This window comes from Tympanuchus pallidicinctus, unplaced genomic scaffold, assembly GCF_026119805.1.
Source record: "Tympanuchus pallidicinctus isolate F22 unplaced genomic scaffold, pur_lepc_1.0 scaffold8, whole genome shotgun sequence".
Taxonomy (NCBI): Eukaryota; Metazoa; Chordata; class Aves; order Galliformes; family Phasianidae; genus Tympanuchus; species Tympanuchus pallidicinctus.
In genome coordinates, this window is record NW_026294802.1 from 43,946,338 (window position 1) to 43,969,461 (window position 23,124).

General features: G+C 36.0%; 1 protein-coding gene across 1 annotated transcript in view; it reads left to right on the top strand.

Annotated features, from left to right (window-relative positions):
- IL17REL (interleukin 17 receptor E like) overlaps positions 1 to 21,059 on the top strand; it is a 41,922-nt gene extending 20,863 nt beyond the window's left edge. Inside the window, exons 3-17 of the mRNA XM_052669217.1 lie at positions 2,078 to 2,227; positions 2,947 to 3,056; positions 4,537 to 4,651; positions 6,203 to 6,247; positions 7,072 to 7,211; positions 7,356 to 7,427; positions 9,407 to 9,461; positions 9,687 to 9,850; positions 12,157 to 12,204; positions 12,875 to 12,932; positions 13,135 to 13,280; positions 15,664 to 15,723; positions 16,661 to 16,718; positions 19,168 to 19,222; positions 20,131 to 21,059. Coding sequence (XP_052525177.1) covers positions 2,078 to 2,227; positions 2,947 to 3,056; positions 4,537 to 4,651; positions 6,203 to 6,247; positions 7,072 to 7,211; positions 7,356 to 7,427; positions 9,407 to 9,461; positions 9,687 to 9,850; positions 12,157 to 12,204; positions 12,875 to 12,932; positions 13,135 to 13,280; positions 15,664 to 15,723; positions 16,661 to 16,718; positions 19,168 to 19,222; positions 20,131 to 20,158 — 1,304 coding nt within the window. The 3' untranslated portion in view covers positions 20,159 to 21,059. The remainder of the gene's footprint in view (positions 1 to 2,077; positions 2,228 to 2,946; positions 3,057 to 4,536; positions 4,652 to 6,202; positions 6,248 to 7,071; positions 7,212 to 7,355; positions 7,428 to 9,406; positions 9,462 to 9,686; positions 9,851 to 12,156; positions 12,205 to 12,874; positions 12,933 to 13,134; positions 13,281 to 15,663; positions 15,724 to 16,660; positions 16,719 to 19,167; positions 19,223 to 20,130) is intronic.
- The last annotated feature ends 2,065 nt before the right edge of the window (positions 21,060 to 23,124 follow it).

The window sequence follows — 23,124 nt, forward strand, 5'->3', positions numbered from 1 at the left end:
TTTTTCACTTACTTGAGGTTAGAGTAACCTGTTACCTCCTCAGTGTGCTCAACGGCAAGAAAACCACAGGCTAATGGAGCAGAGATTCAGGTGTTTAGTATTTTCTGACTTGTGATAATTCCTGACACCAAATGTGAGGGCACTTTAAGGCCTGACAGAGTCAAGCCAAAGTGTGACGTTTATATCAGTCTGTCTTCATGTTCTGCATACATCAGAATTTTGTCCCTGACAATAGGCTCCTTCTTGAAATGGGAAGTGGAAGTGCTAGAAGTGCTCTTGTACAGGTTATTATTCTTTTAGTCTTCGCATTTAAAGAACTTTTCTTCACGACTGAAGGACTAAATAAGAATATGCTTTGTCCTTCCATCCTACGTTTCCTCCAGGAGAACAATGGATGCATCTTCCATGGGAGTTAGTGAGAATCCATGCCTTGACAATAATTACTGGCTAGGCACTGAAGATTGCACACTTTTTTAATAATTTGAGGTAGAATTGTTAGAATGTGAGAAAATTGTCTCAAGCTGTGGGAGAGGAGGGACCATGACAGGTCAGGTTTACAATTGGCCTTCATGATCTCAAAGGTCAACCTAGACAACTCTATGATTCTATGCTATTCTGTGTTTTTATGGCAAGCACAGCATCATGCCATTGCACTTACATACTGTGCTTTTCTCCATGGATGCCTTCTAGGAGTATGCTTAGCAGTATGACTAACAAGAGTCAAAAAAGTTTGAAAATCACAGAATCACAGAATCACCCGGGTTGGAAGGGACCTCAAGGATCATGTAGTTCCAACCTCCCTGCCTAGCAGGGCCACCAAACACACACATTCAGATCAGGTTGCCCAGAACCCCGTCCAACCTGGCCTTGAACACGTCCAAGGATGGGGCATCCACAACCTCCCTGGGCAGCCTGTTCCAGGGCCTAACCACTCTCCTTGTGAAGAACTTCCCCCTAACATCCAAAATGAGAATGAGCTGTGAAATACTTTGTTTTACTTGAGTGTTTTTAACTTTCATGCTGAAGTTAGGAGGATAATAAATATTTCAAAGAAACTGCTGGCATGTAGTTGCAGATAAAACGAGGTGTGCTGCATTGTAAACCACAAAGCCAAGGAACAAAACCGCATTCCTTAGCTATTCATTTTGACAATCTCTTGAACTCTGGTTTTTGAGACTACAAACAGCGCATTTGAGATGGAGAAGCCTCAGGAATGCTCTGGGGATTACATCCACTGTACTAACATAAACTCATAAATGAATGACCAATTTCTTTGTTGATCAGCCTGGGAAGTAGAAAGAGATGAAATATGGTGATATATGGCTAACTGGTGAGACATGGGACCTTAAGTCTGGTTCTTCTTTTACATTAGAAGGCTGATGTGCAAACACATGTCCAAAGGATTTGAGGCAGGACTAAATTGGCATAAGAAAATGAATCGAGGCATACTAGTTCTATTTAGAGGCTTCTCTTTTGTTTTGTTTTGTTTTTCACCTCTTACCGGAAAGAAATCTTGTAGGTGTGGGTTTGTTTTTTTTTTTTCATCACTAGGAATGCAATGGTGCCCTCTTGTGTGAAAATCGTATTTAACATCAGCTGAGACTATCCACCAATGACTCTAAAAGTGAACTACTACCTATGAGGGTACGCACAACATGCAGGCAAAGTTTTTTGAGGAAAAAAAAAAAAGAAAAAGCTTATATTATTAGTCTAGCCATGATTTGTAGACTAGTAACTAGAAAGGTCTAGTTACTTAGAAGTGCTATTAGTCTAGCTGCACTCTGCTAACCTTAACTGTTAGAAATATGATTTCCTTTTTTGAGTTCATACTTTGCTAAGCCGGGAAATTTATTATCAAACCTCATCTGTAATGTAGTTCTTTCCCACTGCATTTCTAGCGAAGTCAATCAGCCAAGAGCTTGCTGTGGTCATGTGAATATCTTAGGTAAAGTATTGGTTTTACTGAAGACAGTGGTGACTTCCCTACCGATTTCTGAAGAGCTGGATTTTCATCTTTGGTGCTTCCTTCCCCAGAAATATCCTGTGCACACCTTCTCTTTCTGTTTTATATTTGCAGGTGGCATTTTTAACAGTTTCTGCCACAGTGCTCCTGCATCTTTGTCTTCTATGGTACTGAAGAGCATGAAGATCTCAACAGTTATTAAATGTGTCCAAGGAAGCCCATGCTCTCTTCATTTAAACATTAAAGGAACTCTGAGTCTGGATGGTAGGAAGCAGATTTGCTACTGAATCATTTCTGTTCACTTCTTGCTATTTTTCTGCCTATTTTTGTTCCGTAGTGTAATGCTTGTGTCCATGCTGTTTTTATGTGGTTGTATCAGATTTTTTAATTGAACTTTTTAACTACAAACCAGGATAAAGCCCTGGAATTTCTCAAAGGAATGAGAACTTAATTTCTTACATCCAACATATTACAGTTTCCTCTGCCAGTGCCCCTATAGTACTGCTGCTCTTTCTTTCTTGCTCTCTCACATGTGAGTATTTACACGCACACATAAGGACACAGATACCATTTGCCCTGTCAACATGGGCATGAGTGACTGCACCAACAGAAGAAACTGTATTTTGTTCTGAAGTTCCAATTTTAAGCCAAAATAAAATGAAAGCACTCAATTTTTTGGGGCATAGTTTATTTTTACCAACACCCTGCCACTCATGTACTTAGTGTGTTATTGTTTAGATATTTCCTGGTGTGCTTCACTCATTGTGTGATTTGTACTTAATCATTTGCATGACAGTTTGCATAATTAAAGCCTTAATTCATAGCAGTCTGTATTAAATCCGTGGAGGCTTCCTACTCCATGTGCGTGTTATTACATGCTGTCCCCCTTTTTTTACAGAGATAAAATACTCGTACTTTTCACTTGGAAAGATTAGAATATGATAAAAATCATATTTTTGAAATGTATTCCTAACTTATTTCAGAAAACATTCGTGGGCTGGAAATATGTTCTTTTTCACTGGACACACAGCAATCTCAGTGCACAAATGTGAGATTTGCCAGGAAGAAAAGCAAGACACTTAATGGAAAGAAGGTAGATTCATTTTTATGGGGTTGTTTTTCATTTAAATGTTTATAAACCTTTGGAAAAACATAGTTTTTGTATTTCTCTTTACTGCCTTAATGATTCTGTGGAAAACAGCAATGAAATATATGGTTCAGTAGTGTCAAATGAAGCTTCGTAACAAAAGTGTTCTGTATGTGATTCTCCACCATTTTTAGACTTCTTCCATTTAACTTTTATCAAGAGAAGATGCCTCTATAAATTCTACTTTTCAAATTGATCTTGTTTTCTTTCTTATTGTACCCACCAAATTGTGGGGAAGCTTTTGTTACTCCAATTGCTAGGAAGCACAATGTCACAGGGACCATTAAGTGCATTTTCTCACGTTCCACTCATATTTATTTAGATCCAGCCATGTCAATAGAAGAAAGCCAAGTTTCTAGAAGAAAGCCAAGTGCCTAAACACTTGTACACATCTGTTCTAAACTCATAATAATAATTGCAGTGGCAGAGTATGATTCTGTACTAAACTATACCCAGAAGAATTTGTTATTAAAATCTGCAGCAGGAAAAAAAACAAAAAAGCAATCCTTGACCTACTGTTTAAAAGAGGAATTTTTGCTTTCAGCTAGTGGTGAATAACTGTTATTAATCCCATACAAAACATGTTACTTCATGTGCTCTGTTATATTGATTGCATGTGTGAAAGCAATTTCTACTCCCGAAGTGCAATTGCAATCTACACTCAGTATCATCAGTTGATGATCAAAAGTCCCTGCAGGCAGTGCAGGGCTGGCAATCAACAATTATTGGCTTTCAGACAAAGGTGAATTTTATAGCTGTGACTCAACAAATGCACTTAGAAATATAGATGTATTTAGATTTTCATACTTTCAGTTCTGTGAGTAATCTTTTACCCTTCAAAGGCATTTGTGTCAAATAGGAGTTATATACATTTGGAAATCTATATGGAATACAGTAGTTATTGCTACAGTTACTCCCTACAGTGAGAGAATGACCTGCTGTAATTGGATCTCAACTTTTGCCTCCTAAAATACTTTCCCAGAACCTTACTGCAGTGAATAAATTTGACAAAGTTGATGCTAAATGTTTTAACAGATATATTTTCCTATTCTGCAATTGTTTGTGCTTGTAAAATGCTTACAACTCAGGACTTCTGGTAGTACAAAATACATTTTATCCTTTTTTTCAGTTCAGTGAGTTCTGTGTTTTTACTATTCTTTGATAGTTCACGGATCTTTGGTTTTCTGGAAGTAAAGATGATGGCCAGCTCCTAGATTAGAAGAAATGACATTTTTTGAAATCCTTTAGCTAAGTGGCATCTGATTCCTTTACATTCTTAATGCTACAGTATCTCAAAATGCTTAATGCTCCTGGCAAATGTAAATCAATTTAAACAAAAATATTGCTTGCTTAACTCTCATAAATAGTGATTTTCATGCATTCTGGAAGTCACACACAAACTTTATTTTATAAACCTTTTAAACAGGTGCAGGTTCAATTCAATTGCTTTGAAGTCAACGTGGCACAACACATCTATGTGACCATGAAAACAGTACCAAATTACTGTGAAGTTAAGATGAGTCAGGAATACTATGTTGAAGGTAGGAAAACATCTTCAAACTAATGTTTTTCAAAAGACATCTTTTCAAAGAGAAAAACAAGGCCAAACAAAACAGAGCAAAAAATTCCAAACAAAACCAAAATCTGAATGCAAAGGCAAGTTACATTCTGGGGTACACTGATCTAAATGGTGCTATTTTATGTCTGACATAATCAGTATTATTCGACATTTTGGCAATTTATTTGGTGCGTGCAAATGTCTGACTTGCCAAAAACAAAACAAAACAAGATTGAACAACAACAGATACCAGAGTTTGTATTTCAAAATATTTGGAAAACTACATTATGTGTTTCTCCCAGATTGCATTCCTGTGATCATTGGAATGTGATCGATCTCTGCCAGCAGGCTCAGTCCTGCATGATCTCTGTGCATGAGATGGAAATATTGCTGTCTTCTGTTAGGCTCCATGTGGTTTCAGACCTTTTGGCAAGTTGAATAGGAAAGTGTAAAGAAATAGCTTCTTTTCACTAGCTATCTGTTCTGTCACCTGTTTTTATATAAGTGAGTGAGATAAGATACCACTGGTCCTTGTTTTGGGCATAAGTTGCCTACTACATGCATATCGAAGTAGATTCAGTACAAGTGGTCCAGTGGTTCAGTGTGGCAAATGGTGGTGCAAAAAAAGAACTGAGACCCCTTACTCAGCCCATTGCCTGTGCTTGCCCTGCCATCCCATCGCCACAGTCTGTGGGCTGCTGCCCTTGCCCATGGCCATTGGTGCAGTACCATCGCTTGCATACTGTATCAGACATGTTGTGTCTGCTCAAGTAAAGCTTTGTTCTATTTAAAAAGCATTTCATTTTCTTGCTAAAGCCTCTACTCCAATTCACTACTGAAGGAGACAAGGGGAAAAAATTAAGGCTTTAAAAAGCCTAGTTTTAAACAAAGTGAAATGAAAACAAAGGAAAATGTTTTCCTATGGAAAATCACAGTGTGAGGGCAATTAAAGCAAAATACTGCTCTAATGTACATTTAAGCAAAATATTTTAAAATCAAGATTTAGATTGTGAAGATACAAGTATTAGATATTAGTTCTGAAGGTGTTTGTTGGCCTCTAGTTCTGGCAGGCTTCCTGGGAACTAAATGAAGGTAATTCTTTGCAAGTCTAGAGGAAAACCAGAATTGAAAAAATACAGTTGTTTTTAGCAGAGGAATGCGTCTAGTAAACAGCTGGAGTGAGTTTCAAAGAAAGGATAACTTGATTTGTTATTATCTATATTATTATTAACTACTGGGTAAAGAAATGCACTGTTGTATCCTAGTTTGCCACCTTAAATTGCTGAAGAGGTTTAACAGTAGAAACCCCACACTGGTGAGATAGTTCCCTAATGCAAGTTAAGACACAGTCAGTGTGTGTGGTACCTTCCTTCACTTCCTTCACTATCTAGAAGAGGATCAAAATCTACCTTTAAAGGAGATGAATGAGATTGTTTTACTGTTGGGAAACTACTGGATAATTTGGAAGTCTGATAGGCTACACGCCTATATAAATAACACAATACTGAAGAAAATTCTGGTCTATATTTTGCAGACTGCAGAAACAGTGATGTGGGAAAGCACATTCCAGCTTGTTTGGGTGAGCTAATTTTCTGTATAACTTGAAGTTGTGGGGTATTTCTTGTGACTTCTACAGTGATATGTTTTCATAGCTGAATAAGCAGAAAAAATATTTACAACTGCTATTTAAAATTATACTTTTGGGTATGCCGCAAAAATTCAGTGTTTCTCTATATTGACGTGTAAATGCTAGATAGTAGATAAAGATGTTGACAACCTATTCAATACTTAAACATTTTTAAGTTTTTTTGTTGAAGCAGATTTGTGCCTTTTTCACGAACTACAGATTACAAGTTTCATATTTTGTCTATAAACAGATCTCACAAGTAGATTAAAGCGAATTGGCCGAATTGCTGTCCTGATCTTGAGATACCTGTGAATAAGAATAATAAAGAAAAAGTCCCCACATATTGCATTTGTCCAACATAGTTGCACATATTCTTAAAGAAATGAGATTTCAACCTTAGGATAATCAGCTTTTGAAGTAGCATTAGTGTGTATATTTCAGGTATTTGTACATGAACTACGTAAGATTTCAAGTAATGAAGTTGAGGTTCAATCTGTAGGTGTCTCGGCCTCTCATTATTGACAATGTTAATTAAAAATTAGTAATGTTGAAATTCATTCTTTTGAAAAATATTATATGTCATAAAATAAGATCACATATAGGAATATCAGGATATAAAAGAATGATTTCAAATATTCTAGGTAGGAAATGTTAATTTATCTCTACACAGTTTTTAAATACATTCTGTATTTTTATAAAGCGGCAATGAAGTCAGAAATATACAAACTAATAAAGAACTAGATACAATAATTTAATGTTTGAGTTTTATTTTTCAGCTGGAAAGTTAGACTATAATGTAGACAGAACAAGAAAAATCATATCAGTGAATGTATCCAACTTTCTTCGAGATCAAGATTATTACATTCGTTTGTGTCACAAATGGTTTACCTGTGAAGATGTGGGACAATTTGCTGTGGTGAGTTAAGGCTTAAAGCATTGCTTTCTTGAGGTGTCTGGGGGAGAAATGCTAATTGAGATCATACTTACATGAAATGGTCTTCTGTGTCTTTGTTAACTTTATTAAATTGGCCCAGATCAGTGATCATCTTTTTCATTTCAGATAAGAGGGAAGGATTCTTTACAATCAGTTTCTCTGAAGTACTCTCAGCTACTTCCTTGTCTTTGCATTGAGGTAACAGTTTGGATTTTATATATGCTTCTGATTAAATAAATTTTATATGGGTATGTGCTAAAAAAGGTGGGAAGATGTGTAGGAAAAGGCTCTACTGCTATGTTTTTGACTAAAGCATGTTTGACGTTATGAAATAGTTGAAGAGATTTTTCAGAAAACACTAATTAAAGCTGGAGATAAAAGGAAATTAATGTATACAAGGTTAATTTAACTGAGTTTTTATAAGTAATGAAAATACAGCATGTTTAATTTGAATTTCAGCATAGCATTTGAGGTAGTTTCACATTCACAGCTAAGAGATGATTTGAGGAAGCTGGGGTAGATAATACTTCCTTAGAGAACTAATTCAGCTGCTTCTATTGAATGGTGCAGAGATAATAGGAAGGTAATTTAAGGATCACTGTCAGGTCTTATATAAATGTTTTCATCAGCCACAAGGGCACAAAAGGAAGGAACGTGTTAATGAGATTTGCTAGTAATACAGTTGAATGGTATGATCAAAATAGAAGAGAATCTGAATAATCGGAAGAGAATAGAGTTTTTCATATAGGAAATAACTAAATGGGGATAAAAGTGCACTGGTGTGAAGTACAAGTTCATGCATTTGCTCTAATAAAAGCACTTCTTATTGTAAAATGTGAGTCCTTGTTTGGAAAAAACACTGAAGAAAAAATATCAGAGTGTAATATTTCATCACAGAATGATTGATTAAAGGAACGTGCTTACATGATGTAAATGTGAAAAAAGATTTAGGTGGCAAGATTATCACAAGCGAGCAGGAAAGTATAGGTAAGACTTTCTATGAAATAATGTAGGCAATTATTGCATCCTTATTTAATAAACATTAACAAAATGAAAGATGTACATAAAAAATCTAGAATGGTTGGGGAGTAGAAAGGCTGTCTTAAAAAGGAGATTTAAAGAAGATGTTTTCTTTAGCCTGTTAAAATATATGTAAAGAGAAACTATGTTTTTTTATTAAATACTAATTAGAATGGTTTTTTATATGAACACATTTTTTAAGATAAAGCCATTTTTGACACAGACATGAAGGATGATATTCTCCATTCCTGTAATCACAGTATCTAGGCTCTTCACTGATAATTTGATAAGCAAGAAGTAAAAAGTCACCAAACTAATTTAAAATAAGCTTGATAAAATACAATAATACTAATTTTTCACTGAATATTGGAGTAGTATTTTACTTGTGGATTAACATAATAAATGTAGATATCCATATATAAATGCTTACCTTTTAATTAAATGTCCAAACTCTTTAGTCATTGATAATCTAGTTAATGCAGTTAGTGAAGCCTGTAAAGTTACTCAGTGCACCAAATGTAATTGCTTATTTTTGAATGAACTGATTAGTCACTGGAAAATATTCCACTTAGTATATATACAGAGAAACAATATGATTGCTGAGCAAACAAATGAGAGCTGTGAGCAATAAAAATATTTGCACATTAGTCTAAACAGTTAGGTTATACTAACAGTCATGCATAGATTCCTGCCAGATTGAGTTTAATGTTAGTCCTCAGACTTCAAGGCTGCATCCTTAGCCATAACAAAGTTCAGAGATCTGGCATTATGATTCTTAAATGTCTTGTGTTATCCCTAGAATATAATGACACTGTAAGAAACAATGAATATCAAGTTAGAAGTCTTTTTAAATGAAATATGGTTCAAATATACAACTCAGAAATAGTAGGCATGTAGGGCTGGAAGGGGTCTCATCATCAGGTCATCAGCAGCATGTCATCAGCTTCCAGCTAGGCTGGTTCATCACCTCCAGTCCCAATAGTGTTGAATAGATATCCAGTGCAAAAAAGCCTTTTAAAAAAATACTTCCCCAAATACCATAACAGACATAATATATGTGCCTTTAGTGGGAAGGTTGGTCTTTCACATCCTTTCTGAAGTGTTAAAAACTGTCGTATCTGAAGATCTCTAGTTAATCGCTAATTTTTGGGTTTTAGGGTTGGCTGGCAATACCAGATGCCAGGAGGTTACAACTTTGTCCCTTTGAAAATGGCAAGTATTTTTTGATTACTCTTTATCTGAGTGTTTTTTGTCAGAATTTGAAATTCATCTGTGATGAAAACCGTGCGTTGCAAAACTGCAAGGAAATCATTATACTAACTTGTTATATTGTGGTAGATGAAATAACTTATTTTCAGGTCTTAATATTAAAGTGTCTTTCCCTGATTACATTTTTTTTGGCATATTGAATAATATTTCCACTTTTTTGGTGCACAGATACAACGGCATTATGGGATAATATTGTTTATAATCCAGTGACACAAACCCTAGCTTGGGAACCAGCCTGCCCCGTGCTTGTCCTTGTTAACCTGTGCAGATTAATGAAGTCTAATGACCACTGTGAAGATATACAAGATTCTTCCAAACGTTTTCCTGAGAAGGTAAGAACTATTGGGCTCCTCATTCAACTACTGAGATTGGCCATGACCAGAGCAATACAAAAAGTGAAGCTAGATTTTGGAATAAGAACAGTTGCAAATTCCTCTTTTCTTCTGTGATTCTTTGAACTGTTCATAACCACAGTCTGTTCTTGTGCACTAACCACATAATTTATTCAGAAAGTTCAATATTGGTTGACTCACTATTAAGAAATAAAAAGACGGACATGACTGTGAAGCTAGTAATGTTTACTGAATTCTTTGGGGTCAATAGATTCTGCTTTTCATTTATAGTAAAGGCATGATTCATCTGCTCAGACTTAGCTGTCTAAAAATTATGTGTTCAAGTTAAAACTGTTCATCTCAGATGCCCTTTAAAGTAAGGAAATAAAGCAGACACATTCAGAGGACAATTCTTTTCATCTGACAGTAGATATTTAAGAAAGTTTGGAGGGCTGTATCTCTGATGTTTCGCATTATGACAAGTCGATTATGACTGGATATCATAACATCATAACCTGGATTTTTAACTTTAGATATCTAAAATGGAATTCAGATAAATCTAAATCTCTTCAGATCTTATTGGAGATGTAAAAATACCTTGATGGTAGTTTGATACTCCATTATGTTCTCTTTGAAGTGCCTTCCTCAAGCTGGATTCAAGTTGCCTTGAAGTTGTGGGTGTTGAAATACTGTGTTTCTCAGTTCTTTCAGCATTTATATTCCTAATCTGAAAAGGATTTTTAATGCATGTATTTTGAACTGCTACATACTTCAGCCTGCAGTATCACGTGACTGAATGCATTGGATGTATGAAATTGCATAGAGTTTGAGCTTGCATTTTGAAAAGTAAATTTCAGACTTTATTGTGGAGAGAAGACAGTAAAATCCCTGTAACATCTCAAAAGGTAGATAAAATCATAAACAGATTCTTTGTTTTTGAAACATTATGAGACTTATTCTGATTACATGATGGCAAGGGGGAAAAGGATTAGAATGTTTCTTTTTGTTTAGGAACTCTGGGCCAAGTGTTCAGTGATTGTTCAGATTCACCATGTTATGTGCCTCAACAAAGATTTGATCTTGGAAAAACACATAAGCTTAATTTTACACATGTGAATGGGCCTGGTGGGATTCATCATCTGCTGACAACAAGAACAACTCATTTCTTGCAGGAAAGAAAAAAAACAAAGGGGAAAAAAAAGAAATCCTAAAATGAGATTTGTCTAGTAATGGTCATGTCTATTACCCAAAACATCGTCCAGAGTTGTTTTATTACAGACAATGAGTGTTTTCTTGTTGATTTCTTACTCATTGCTTTCAATGGCTGAATTCATGGACAGGATGGTTTTTTTTTTTTCTTCTTTTTCAAATTTAATTGTGAAAGGTGTTGAATTTTGACCATTTCTTGAAGAACATCTTTATAGTGTACTGCAGAGATTACTCAGATAATGCCAGCTTTGCCAGTAAGCACACACAGTGCCACACACTGTAATACTATGTACATGTCTTGACTTAGGCCCAGATGCTATGCAACTCTTCTCTTTAATCAGGCTGTGTCTTTCTTTGTCAAAGACTATGATGTCTCCATTTCTGAACAGATAGCTCCCATGGCACTATTTTCTGTAATCCTACTGCAATCCTACTGTGCTTAAGGATATTCACTGTGTGGTTATCAAAAAAGGTACAATAATGAGGTGTTACTTTGGTCATGATAGTGTGTTTTCTGTATTGGAGCCACTGTGCTCAGCAGCTTGAGCAATGCTCTTTGTCTTAGTAAGAACACTTACATGGGTAGCAGTTGTTTAGATGAGATGAGGCTTTTTATCTCCATGGGAAGGTGAACTGTTGTTAATCAAGAAAGAAAAATTTTGTAGATGACTTAAGTGGGTTTCTGAAGTTCATTCTATGTTTAAGTATTTTCTTGAATAGGAATACTGAAAACTGAGAATTATTTTAAAGCAAAAGTGTTGAACCAACCTTGGAGTGAATATTTAAACATTCTGCAACACTGCTGATGAATAAGGGACTGGAAGAAAAGTACTGTGTAATCAGAATTTTGTACCCAAATCATGACAAAATCAATTAAACTCTAATGGGTTAGACAGACTATAAAAATGCTACATGTTATGGATAAATATAAGAAAATTATTCAGGAATCCAAAATAGCAGTTGTTTCTATTTTTAATATTTCATGCCAATAAGTAAACCAGTTCCTTTTTCTGTTATCAAACCAAGAACATGTGGGGTAACTAATTTTCTGAAACTACTCATTGGAACCAGCTAATGCTGAGTACTCTCTTTTCAAGCAGGTTAAGTATTCTCGTGTGGACACTCACCCAAGACTTTGCATGAAGGTAAACTAGTTTCTTGTAAAAAACCTCTTTCCTGTCCTCTTTCTGAATTGGTATTATTGTTCAGGATTAATTTTTTTTTTTCATAGATCTGATGAATAGGAAGTAGAAATGAAGGAAATGTGAAAGATTAAATTAAAATGAGGTTCTTTGGAAGTGCAGTAGGAATGATCTGACAAATGTCAGATCATGCCCAGATTTTTCTACTTAAGAAAAGCAGTGAAAATGTTTTAGGTCATACACTCAAACTCTGAAGTATACATTAAAATTAATGTGGAAAATTTTCCATATTAAATATATGATAATAAAAGTGATTGAAATGCTGCATTTACTGGAGCGCTGTTAATTATTGGTGAGGAAAAAATGCCATGCAAATTAATGTTAGCATTAATATTGGCAATAATAACATTATTATTTCATTGTAGATGAAATATTGGCAATAATAACATTATTATTTCATTGTAGACTACTTTTAAGTCAGCGGAACTACATGTTTCTGTAAAATTGAGCATGTGGGGATCTAATTTAAATCAAATGCTTGAAGATAGGATAGAGCAGAAAAGCTGTGAATTCATCTTCCTTTTCTGGAATGCAGTGATTATGTATACTTGAATCTGTACCCACAGACTGAAATAAAAAAATCAGTTTTCCTAACTGATTTCTCTGATTTCAGTTTACAACCAAGCAAGGCTCTTGGGTTAAGTGTCCATTTGCTCATGGAGAATTTCCAGGTAAATATATATTTTTAGAATTACATAATATTAAATTGTGCATTGCTTTCTCCAGTAAGCAAGTTCTCTCTTCACTAATGTATTCACATCATTGTAGCCTGTAAATTATAGCAAAGAGATTCTACAGTTTGCTACTTCTGTATATAAACTTCCCAATAGTGTTGATCAGTATGAAAAAGTAATTATTTTCCCCTATTGTCAGCTTGGAAGATGAGAACAGCTGCAGTTGCAGATCGAATACAAGTTTTCTTCACATCTCAAACCAAAGCACACTTCTCAGTGCTGGTGTGTAACAGGACACAGCTGGCCTCATGTGAATCTGTTGGGATGCGCCATTCAGTCTCTGTGGTTTGTATACATTATTTCTTCAAATTCTGTAATACTTTCACCAAATTTAACTGCATTTGTTTATTATTTCATTTATTGCTATGCAACTTGAAAGTGTTAATAAGCACACACAAGTACTTATTGGAACAATTACTGGAACATTTTTAAAGCATGAAGTTCTAATTCTGATCTCACGCTGATGGAAGATATTAATAAGGAGGCTGAGGTCAAATGAGTCATGTCAAAGAAAGTAATTACTATTGAGCGGAACCTTAGTATTCTTTTAACATCATTTTTGTGGTACAGTATTTGTATTATGAATATAGCAAATGTAACTGTTAGCTTTTTGTATATGGTTCACCAATGTAGCTGACCTCACAGGTCTCACATCATTAAATTTAAGACTAGAGGCACAGTTCCAAAAAGGTCTTGAGCTACTCTAAATCTCATGGCTGCCAAAACAAACCCACTTCAGCTCACAAAAAAAGGAAAGTTTTCAGACAACTTTTTCAGACAGCTGACTGGGACTGCGCAACAACTTCTGACTGCACAACTGCTTCTTAAAGCAAAAAGGAGAGAGGAAAAAGATTGTGGGAGGGACTGCTTTTTCAGTCCTTGAACTTTTCAGTATGCAGCATGAACATAGCAGGGGTTGTTGACAAGAAGGCAACTTCTTAAGCAAGCAATTGACTTCTTAAACTCAAAGGGATGGACCCTGAAAGCTGAACTTATTTTCTAATGAATCAGTTTAGATTTTTCATTACATCCCTTGTTCTGAGTGTAGCAGAGCATTTGTTCCAAGCTGAGTTTTCCCACTTAGGGTTTTGTTACACAAGTTGAAGCTGAGTTTAAGTGAAACATGATGTCTCCTCCAAGAGACCTGAGAAATGAAGGTATATGTCTATCAAATGTCACAGACTGACAGAATCACAGAATGTAAGGGATTGGAAGGGACCTCAAAAGATCCTCTAGTCCAATCCTCCTGCTGGAACAGGAGCATCCAATTAGGTCACAAGGAAAATATCCAGGAGGGTTTTGAATGTCTCCAGAGAAGAAGACTCTACAACCTCTTTGGGCAGCCTCTTCCAGTGTTCTATTACCTTCACTGTGAAGATTTTTCTCTTAGTTATGTGGAGCCTCCTATGTTCCAGCTTGCACCCATTGCTTCTTGTCCTACCGTTGGATGTCACTGAGAAGAGTGAGAGAAGTCTGTCCTTATGGAGCAAGATATCCAGAGAAATGCTGTATTACTGACAGAGATGGAGATCAATGTAGCAGCAGTTGACAAACGATATGTGTAGTGAACACTTATCAGTGTAATTTCCCTTCAACTGTCTTATTTCAAATAAAATCTGTGGAATTTAGACTTTTGGTTTTAAATAATGTGTGAATTGCAAAGTGAGAAGGCTAATGGTACAACACTGATAAGGCAGAGCCAGGTGTTGTACAGTATCTATCATGAAGGGCACCGGGACATTTAGAAATGCTTTTTTTCTTCCTTCTGGTGCAAGGCTGAGATTTCCTTTGTGTACTGTGACACAGTGGGAGCCCACATAAGTTACACGCAGTTCCCGTCTCACCACTGTGAGCAATATACACAAAATTTTCATAATGACTTAGCTCTGTGTTCCCAGAAACTGATGTTCTTTCTAGTAATCCCAGTTTGGTTGTGCTTGAGTAAGAACACATTCACCTAATTTACCCGAAATTATTTTAGGAGTTTGCCACACTAAAGAAAACAGTGTGGGATGCAAAGCTATTAGTGGACTAACTAAAATTATTTTGAGCACAAACTATAAACAATCAAATGTTAAGTGTCAGAACAATCATTTAGGACAATTTTACCCTAAGGCTGAGCTTGTTCTTGGCATACAATATAATGGGAAACCCACAATAGCTGCAAATAAGGGGTCATTCCTTCAACACACGTACACCAGGGAAAAGAAGTGAAGATGCTTGGTGCTAACATGATGTCAGCAGCCTTGGTGGGAGGATGTCCTCCCTCACAGTACTTCACAAAGTAAAGGAGCATTGGCCTTCTTCCTATCCTGTCCAAATCGTGCTTGACAAAACTACCCTAGCTGCTTATGGACATTGAGAACCAGGGATATCTCTGAAAATGTGTAACCTTCCATGATGAATGTGTACTTTTATATTTTTTACTTTATATATTAAATTTCCAACACAGTAAAATGTGCAGTGTTACTGGCAAAGGAAGAAAAGAGATGGAAAGAAGACATTTTTTTTTAATTGTTTCAGGATATGGAAAATAACAGTTTTTTTTTTTTCTTTTCCTTCCTTCCTTCCTTCCTTCCTTCCTTCCTTCCTTCCTTCCTTCCTTCCTTCCTTCCTTCCTTCCTTCCTTCCTTCCTTCCTTCCTTCCTTCCATCCATCCATCCATAAGGGAGATTCTGTGTCAATCACGATGTCACGGGAAGTGTGCGGGTCAACAATTTGCATTCAGGTATGTGTATTGTGTGTATTGATTTTGCCAAGTACTGTGTACAAAATAAACAAGACATAAAAAAGAAAAAAAAGTAAAAGAAGGAAACCAGCAGGCACCCTCCCAGCTTCCTCCTCCTAGCCAGATCTGATTGCTGTGCAAATGAAGTTGGCAAAAAGCATTATTTATAGCTTGAAGTGCTGCCACCACCTCTTGTTGAGATGATATTAATTAACAGAGAAGGTGCTGTCAGCGATCCTGCTGCTTTGTAAGTGGCAGATAAATGGATATCAACAGGAAATTGTTAATCCTGTTTCTGTATGTTCCTTTGTTTCTAATAAAAAGTTAGTTAAGAGATCCAAGTAAATCATAGATGAATCTTTGAAACCTTGACATTAGCTGAAAAAGGTTAGACATATAGCTAATAGCACAGTAAGTACATAGTCTGCTAGAATTAGTGCTTCTGAAAGCACAGTATAACCAAATTACTGTTTCACACACTAATTCTGTAGCTGAACTTCATTAAGACAACATTAATAGAAAATGAATATGAAGCTGATTGTTTTTCTCCTCTCCAGAGTTAAAAGTTCTCAACTTGGTGTATCTTGAGTCTCTTCAGTTCTTGAGTTGATGTATAAATTGTCTCTTGTGTAAATAAGACAACATCTGTCAGAATATAACTCTCCAAACATAAAAAAAGCTGTTTGATTTTAACATTTAGAAACCTAAATTTAAAAATTAAAAATGATAGTGACTTCAGTCCATTGAGTGTTCAGTGTATGTATGTCCACTGAATGTACACTTCAGTGCACTCCATGTACATTTCTTTAAAAAATAGAATAAAAATGTATTCAGTCGAGTATACTAATAAAGCAGTATTTTATTATTGATGTCAACAGAATTGTTTAGTAACAGTACTGCTGAAAGGGGAATAAGATTCTGTTCTTTCTTTTACAAGGGCTGGAGGACAGATGTAGATTATTCAGTTCCACTGCAGATCTGTGATATCCACTGTGGTAAGTACTTACGATGACAAAAGAAAAAACAGGTCTTGATTGAATGGAAGAGAGCATCTCAGGTGAAGGATGCTTTCATTGGGAAATGAAGATGGGATTCATCTGAATGAATGCGGATGTCTACATCTGAGCTAGATATGCTCAATTTTATTTATGGACAATGGACTCCTATCTAAACCAGCTTTTAATTAGCTGCTGTAAGGGCAACTTGTGTGGCTGTCTGTTTTCTCTTCTCCGTGGGTGAATTTACCAGCCTATGCCAAACTGCTGCACACCACACCTACGTTTGCCTTGCTCTTGGTAGATGAAGTAACTAGTTTAAAACAATCCTTGGCAAGTAGGCACGCACTTCTGTCATTGTAGTGATTGCAGCATAGCCTTACTGTTAATTCTCCACCTCTGCAAATGGAACAGCAGGAGTTTCCTCCACTGAAGAATTACTGTGATTCTGTGATTATCCTCATGTCCATGTCCTTATATGTCCGTTATTATGGACATAAGCTGCAGCATAGGAAGTTCCGCACAAACGTGCGCAAGAACTTCTTTACAGTGAGGTGAAGGAGCACTGGAACAGGCTGCCCAGGGAGATGGTGGAGTCTCCTTCTCTGGAGATGTTCAAGACCTGCCTGGATGCCTACCTGTGCAACCTGGTGTAGGGAACCTGCTTTGGCAGGGGGGTTGGACTCGATGATCTCTGGAGGTCCCTTCCAACCCCTACAATTCTGTGATTCTGTGATTATGAGTTCAAGCACACTCATATGCTCATGAAGTCAGAATATTCTGAAATCTCCAGCCCCTGATGGTATGGCACTGTAAAATGTAATGAATTTGAAGTAAATAAGCCTCTAGGGTTTACAGTGAAGAACACAGGGTTAGGTTTAGTAGAAATGAAAAGTCTAAAAAGGAGTTGAGCTGAGAGAAAGCTCAATCTGAGCTCTTCAAGAAAAAAAAACTTCCCCAAACCCACAGAAACACTGCCCCTCCCTGTTCATTATAAACATAGCAATTCCTGTGAAAGATTTGCTCTGTGTACAGTTAACTGTAGCTTCAGATTTGGAAGCCTGACACTTGACAATTGAATTTGCAATCCAACTGCAGTTCTCTGTGCAAGCACTGACATAATGCTTCTTCAGTTTTCTTCTGCACTTAAAAACTCGTGACAAGTCCACTCAAGGTGAATCAGTTAATTTCTGAATGTTGTGATTCATTCAATCTGGATACATTTTTCTTATGCACAGTTTCCATTTAACAAATGCGAAGGATATGAAAACAATAACAATAGGTTCCAGGGATGACAGTCAGGGAATTCCTCTCTTCCTTCTAATAAGAGAGAATGGATCTATGTATTAAATTAAAATGGTGGAATACTGAAAACTGAGTAAAGAATTTTCTGGACATGTTTGATTAAAATGTGGAATTTGTTATCATAATTTCTGTTCTGATCAATAATTTCTGAAGATTCAGAATAAAAATAAATAAATAAAAAAGATAAGCTGTGCGTTTCCAGGACTTTCCAAGCTTTAATATGTGAATGCTACATTTGTTGCATGAAGCATAAGTAGGATACGATTCATGGCTGTTGCCAAACTTCATATTTTGGGGTAATGCTGTCCACATTAGCAAGTGAATGATTCCACCTTTGCTGTCTTGCTAGGAGGAGATTGCTGAAACTTCCCTCGGAGATAGCTGGTGCAAACTGTTTCCCAGTGGTGGGACTCTGAACCGCATGGGTCCAACTCATTGATGTAATCCTTGTGCTCTTAATGTCTCATCAGGAGTCATCAACTGCCTGTTTTGTCATGTGTTAGATTTTGAATGTAACAGCATTACTACTCAGAATTTTGAATTCTCAAGTGCTTATTTTCTGCAATTAAGACATCTTCTCAAGTATGAACTTTCCAAAATCAAGAGATAATGAAAGTTACTTAAAGATCTAGGGTGATAGTTCTTACACTGGGATGCTATTTGTCCTTTAACCTAATATGTTAAGAGAAAGAAAGGAGTATGAAATGTAGAATTTGTCCATAATTTGTGGCAATTAAATTCTAGTAAGTGTCAAATGATGGAGAAACAATCTTATAAAAGTATAGTAAAAATATCTACTGTATACATCTTTGTGAAATAGAAACTTACATCATTACATTTTATTAAAGATTGCATGCAGTGTCAGTGTGCCCCAAAGAACAGTGATGTTATTGACATGCATTTTATTTCTCAAAGGCAAAATCCAAAGGAAAAAGTTGTTTCCCTTCTCAGTTTTATTATTCCTTTGCCCTCTTCTCTGGATTGCATTAGAAGCAAAATATTCTAAAACATTATCTCATCTATTTAAGAAGAAATATATCTATTCCAAATGAAAAAATAACTCGAGTCAGTTAATGTGAAAAAAAAAAAGTATGAATTGTAATGAAAACAAAATGACACTTTACGTTTTAATTTGTTCCTTCAGGTTTTCGTGGACAGACATATGGTAATGAAAACCCTGCGAAGGCCATGACACACAGGTATTCAGCCATTCTCTTAAATACACTGTTAAAAAATTTTAGGAGTTGACAAAGTTGTTAATTCTCAAAACATCATTACTGTCTCTAAGGAACAGAAACAATATAAGAGTGATGTTTTTATTTGCTGGCTGGGAATGTCCGGTTCCTATCTCTTCTCTTTCCTTGTCCCCACTGTTGGCACCTCTTACTCCACGGTTCTTGCTCTCAGCAGTCTGGCCTGAGAGGTAGCTGCTAGAGAGACAAAAAAACAAAATGTGATACAACTGCCATTCAGCATTCAAGAGCCCTGGAACAATCAGATTTACTGAGCATGGCTTCCACATTACTAGCACCTGTCTTCTGACTTTCCCCTGGCATTTATAGGGGAATCGCAATATCCTGTTTTCTCACTCTTTGGATGTGTCTGCTCAGCTGTTCCAGTCTTTCTTTTCTTTCCCACATCCATTCCAAAACACTTTTTCCTAGGTTGTAAAGGAGTCAATGATTAATGGAGTCAATGGATGTATGATTTGGTAAGATTCTGAGCTTCTCAAAAAGCTCTTTCTTTAAGGATGTCCTTTTGGAGGCAGCCTGGAACAGTGGGAGCAACCTAGAACACAAGAAAGAATAGAGGTATTCTGAAAAGTCATTGTTCAAAGAAATTTAAAATAGGCAGCCTTTCCAAGTTAGACAAGTCATGTTGAAAAGCTGCTGCCATCTTTGGGGTAGTCTTTGCTTTGCTAGATGATAACACTAAGAACAAAGTATCTCATTTTTGTGCATTTGTTCAAAATGGCTGTGTGGTTTGGGTAGTCAAGGCCTCAGGCTATAGATAAATTGTTACATTTGTTGCTAATTCCAACTATATAAGAATGTAATGCACTCTTTCTCAGTGCAAAGAAATAAATATCTTTCTGTTTCTCCCCTAGAATGAAGAGTATGCATTCCTTGCATTGAATTTAACAGCAGCACATCTTCAACGTCCTCAGAGGCTTATCAATATCCAGTTGTACTTTGGTATAACTTGCAAACTGGCATCTCACATCTTAATAAATTCTCCTAATTCTATGGGATTTTTCTCATGGGTGAAGAATTTAGCAAGTTAGACCTACTTTAATGTCCAAAAGAAGCTGAATTATGATTCCTCATTTCACAGTATTTCAAAACAAAGCACATCTTAGGTCATGTAGTTAGAGAATCAGGTTCACGTTTTCCTTCTAAATTAATATTTTATACATAATGTGCTTTAAATGAATAATTTCACAGTACCTATAGAACAAGAATTTCAGAAGTTCTTATTTGCAGCTTTCCTTTTTTAACCATAAGAAAAAGATTTTGGGAAATGAAGAAAGGAATTTTTCTCATCTTTTTACAATATCCTTCTTTGTTTTCTGATGCCATTCTGATGACCTCATTGTGACAGACCATATTCCTTACGTATATCTAATAACTGATTTCTGTGTTTACATTTGCCTTTCACTTGGAAATAACTTCTATTTATCAGAAGAAGTCTTCAGTTTGAAAGTTACTTAAAACTGTTATGTGAAAGTCCAACCTAGAAGAAAACAGGTGGAAATAACCGAAGTATTTTTTTCCATTATATCAGTATTTATACATCACATTTGAGAATAATATTACACTTTGTACTGATTATCAAACATTTGGCCTTTGTTTCAAGGAACACTCCTGTCAAACATCCTCACTTCCTATTGTGTAAAAAGGAAATAAAGTCAATTAAAAGTTTATTAATAACAAATCCTGAAACCATGTAGAATTGCTCACGTGAGATCAAAAAGATGGGATGGGAGTGAGGGTGTGGAACAAGAAGTTGATAAATAAAAAATATTTTCCATCTGAATGTGTTTTTTGTTTCGTGATTTTCAGAGAAGGATTTACAGAGTATAAATATGGCACAAGAGTCATATCTGCTATATTGAAACAAGGTTTCTGATGGGCTCTCAAGAGGACAAACACTGTCTGGCTCCTTTAGTATTAAAAATCTACAGATGTGTAGAGCACACATCTACTAGATATATTCCTATTCTGTGCAGTGCTATGGCTCCATAAGCAGAGGTGGGAAGGCAGCCCTTGTGCAGCATTTATTTACTTACTTTAACTGTGAAACAGAAGCATCGATCTATTCAGATATCTGCTTTTCCTTTAATACCCTCCAGACCGCAGCCAGAAACAACCTGCTCAACTGAGGGAACATCAACATTACTCTTTAGGGGAAAGAGCACTTTTCCTTACTTTTCTGTAGGAAAGGCTGATTTTTACTGCTTCTTATTGCAGCTAAGTCTTAAGATGAACTTTTTGCCTCTGTTCTTAGACTGAAAATGAATTCACATTATTGTGGTGTGGTAGGATCCGAAAACCAAAGTGTAGCTAAGACAAAACCACCTCCAATGACACACTGCAGTGATAATTACTTCTCAAGCGTATTTTGTTCTGACTAGACACTGATGTTAGAGGTAGTCTAGACAGCTCAGCCTAAATGCTTACCATTAAGAAATTCTTGACTATAGCAATGTTTGTAAATAATTCCTAATTGTATTTCTGTACTTTGTCTCCGATCTGCCTGTTTGTAGTTGTATAGCAAATCAATGAAAATTGATTCTGATTGATTCCTGAGCTGAACCTTAAGAATCCTGTTTATAATACACCACTTCAGGTAACCCTTGTCTCTTCAGATCACAAAATCCTTGCTCAATCTGAGACTAGTGCTTCCTGCTCCTTCAAATTGGAATGCCCTGGAAGAGAGTTCCATGTGGTGCTTTTTCTTGAGAAGTTAGAGTTCTGCATCACTCAGCTAACAGACACTAGTGTACTTGTGACAATATAGACACAGATATATATATCTCTATATGTATTTTTTTCCATGAGACATTTCAAACATTGATAGGGAAAGAATCAGGTATAAAATACATTCTAGCACTAAACGTATTCATTTCACTCTGCTGAACACTGAAACATTTTCACTTTCTCACCCAGACTGTGCAATAGTTTTGCAATATTGACCAATGCACAATACTGCAGTAGAAGTCAAATCCAAAAATCCCATGTGTGATTGCTTATAGACTTGTCTAATCATATGGTGCTTTCATTTTTTTTAATTGAAGGAAATACCTTTCTTGCTGATAATTGACCCAGTTGGATCACCCTGTCTTGAGACAATTCACAGTTATTTGTTTTCCACTTCATATGGATATCTTTTATTTGCAGCTGTGGATACATCTCATTGATTACAAGCTACAGTCGAATTGCATGCATGAATTGCCACATCATAATGAGAAGCTGTGTGTTTTGCTAAGCCATAGTAACTGCCACAGCAGATCCAGTCCAATGCTTTGCAGGTTGTTTTCCTGACCCATCTCTTTTCTGGCCTGCTGGTAAACTGCTGAAAATTGCTTAAGAGAAATAAGTGGGAAAGGATATAATCACTGCTCTGTGAAAGCTAGAAGACTTATTTATTCCTCTTGCCAGGGAAGTCCTTCAAAGCAAACATAAGACTTGTATTTAGTGTAGTACTGGAACACATACTTTAGCAGTGGTGGGAGCAATTACTCCCTTCCTTCTTTTGATTTTCTACTGAAACTCCATTTTCTGTTGACATAAATACATTTCTTGTGAATTTTGAAATGGAAAGTATAGGCTTGCAGTCAGATAATCAACTCAAAAATCTTTACCAGACTTTTATAAGACCTCTATTACAATATAAAGATACCTCTCATTTCATAAGGGATAACTGCTGCCATTGAACCATCCTGATGCAATAGTTTCACAAAAATAAGGTCAAATATCCCACAGCTTTCATGGTTTTGTTGCTCTCTTTCTCTTTGTTTTTAAAACTTTTTTAATTAAAAAAAAAGTTTTATTACTTATATACATTATCTGCATTATCTATTTTACATGCAGCCCAAGAT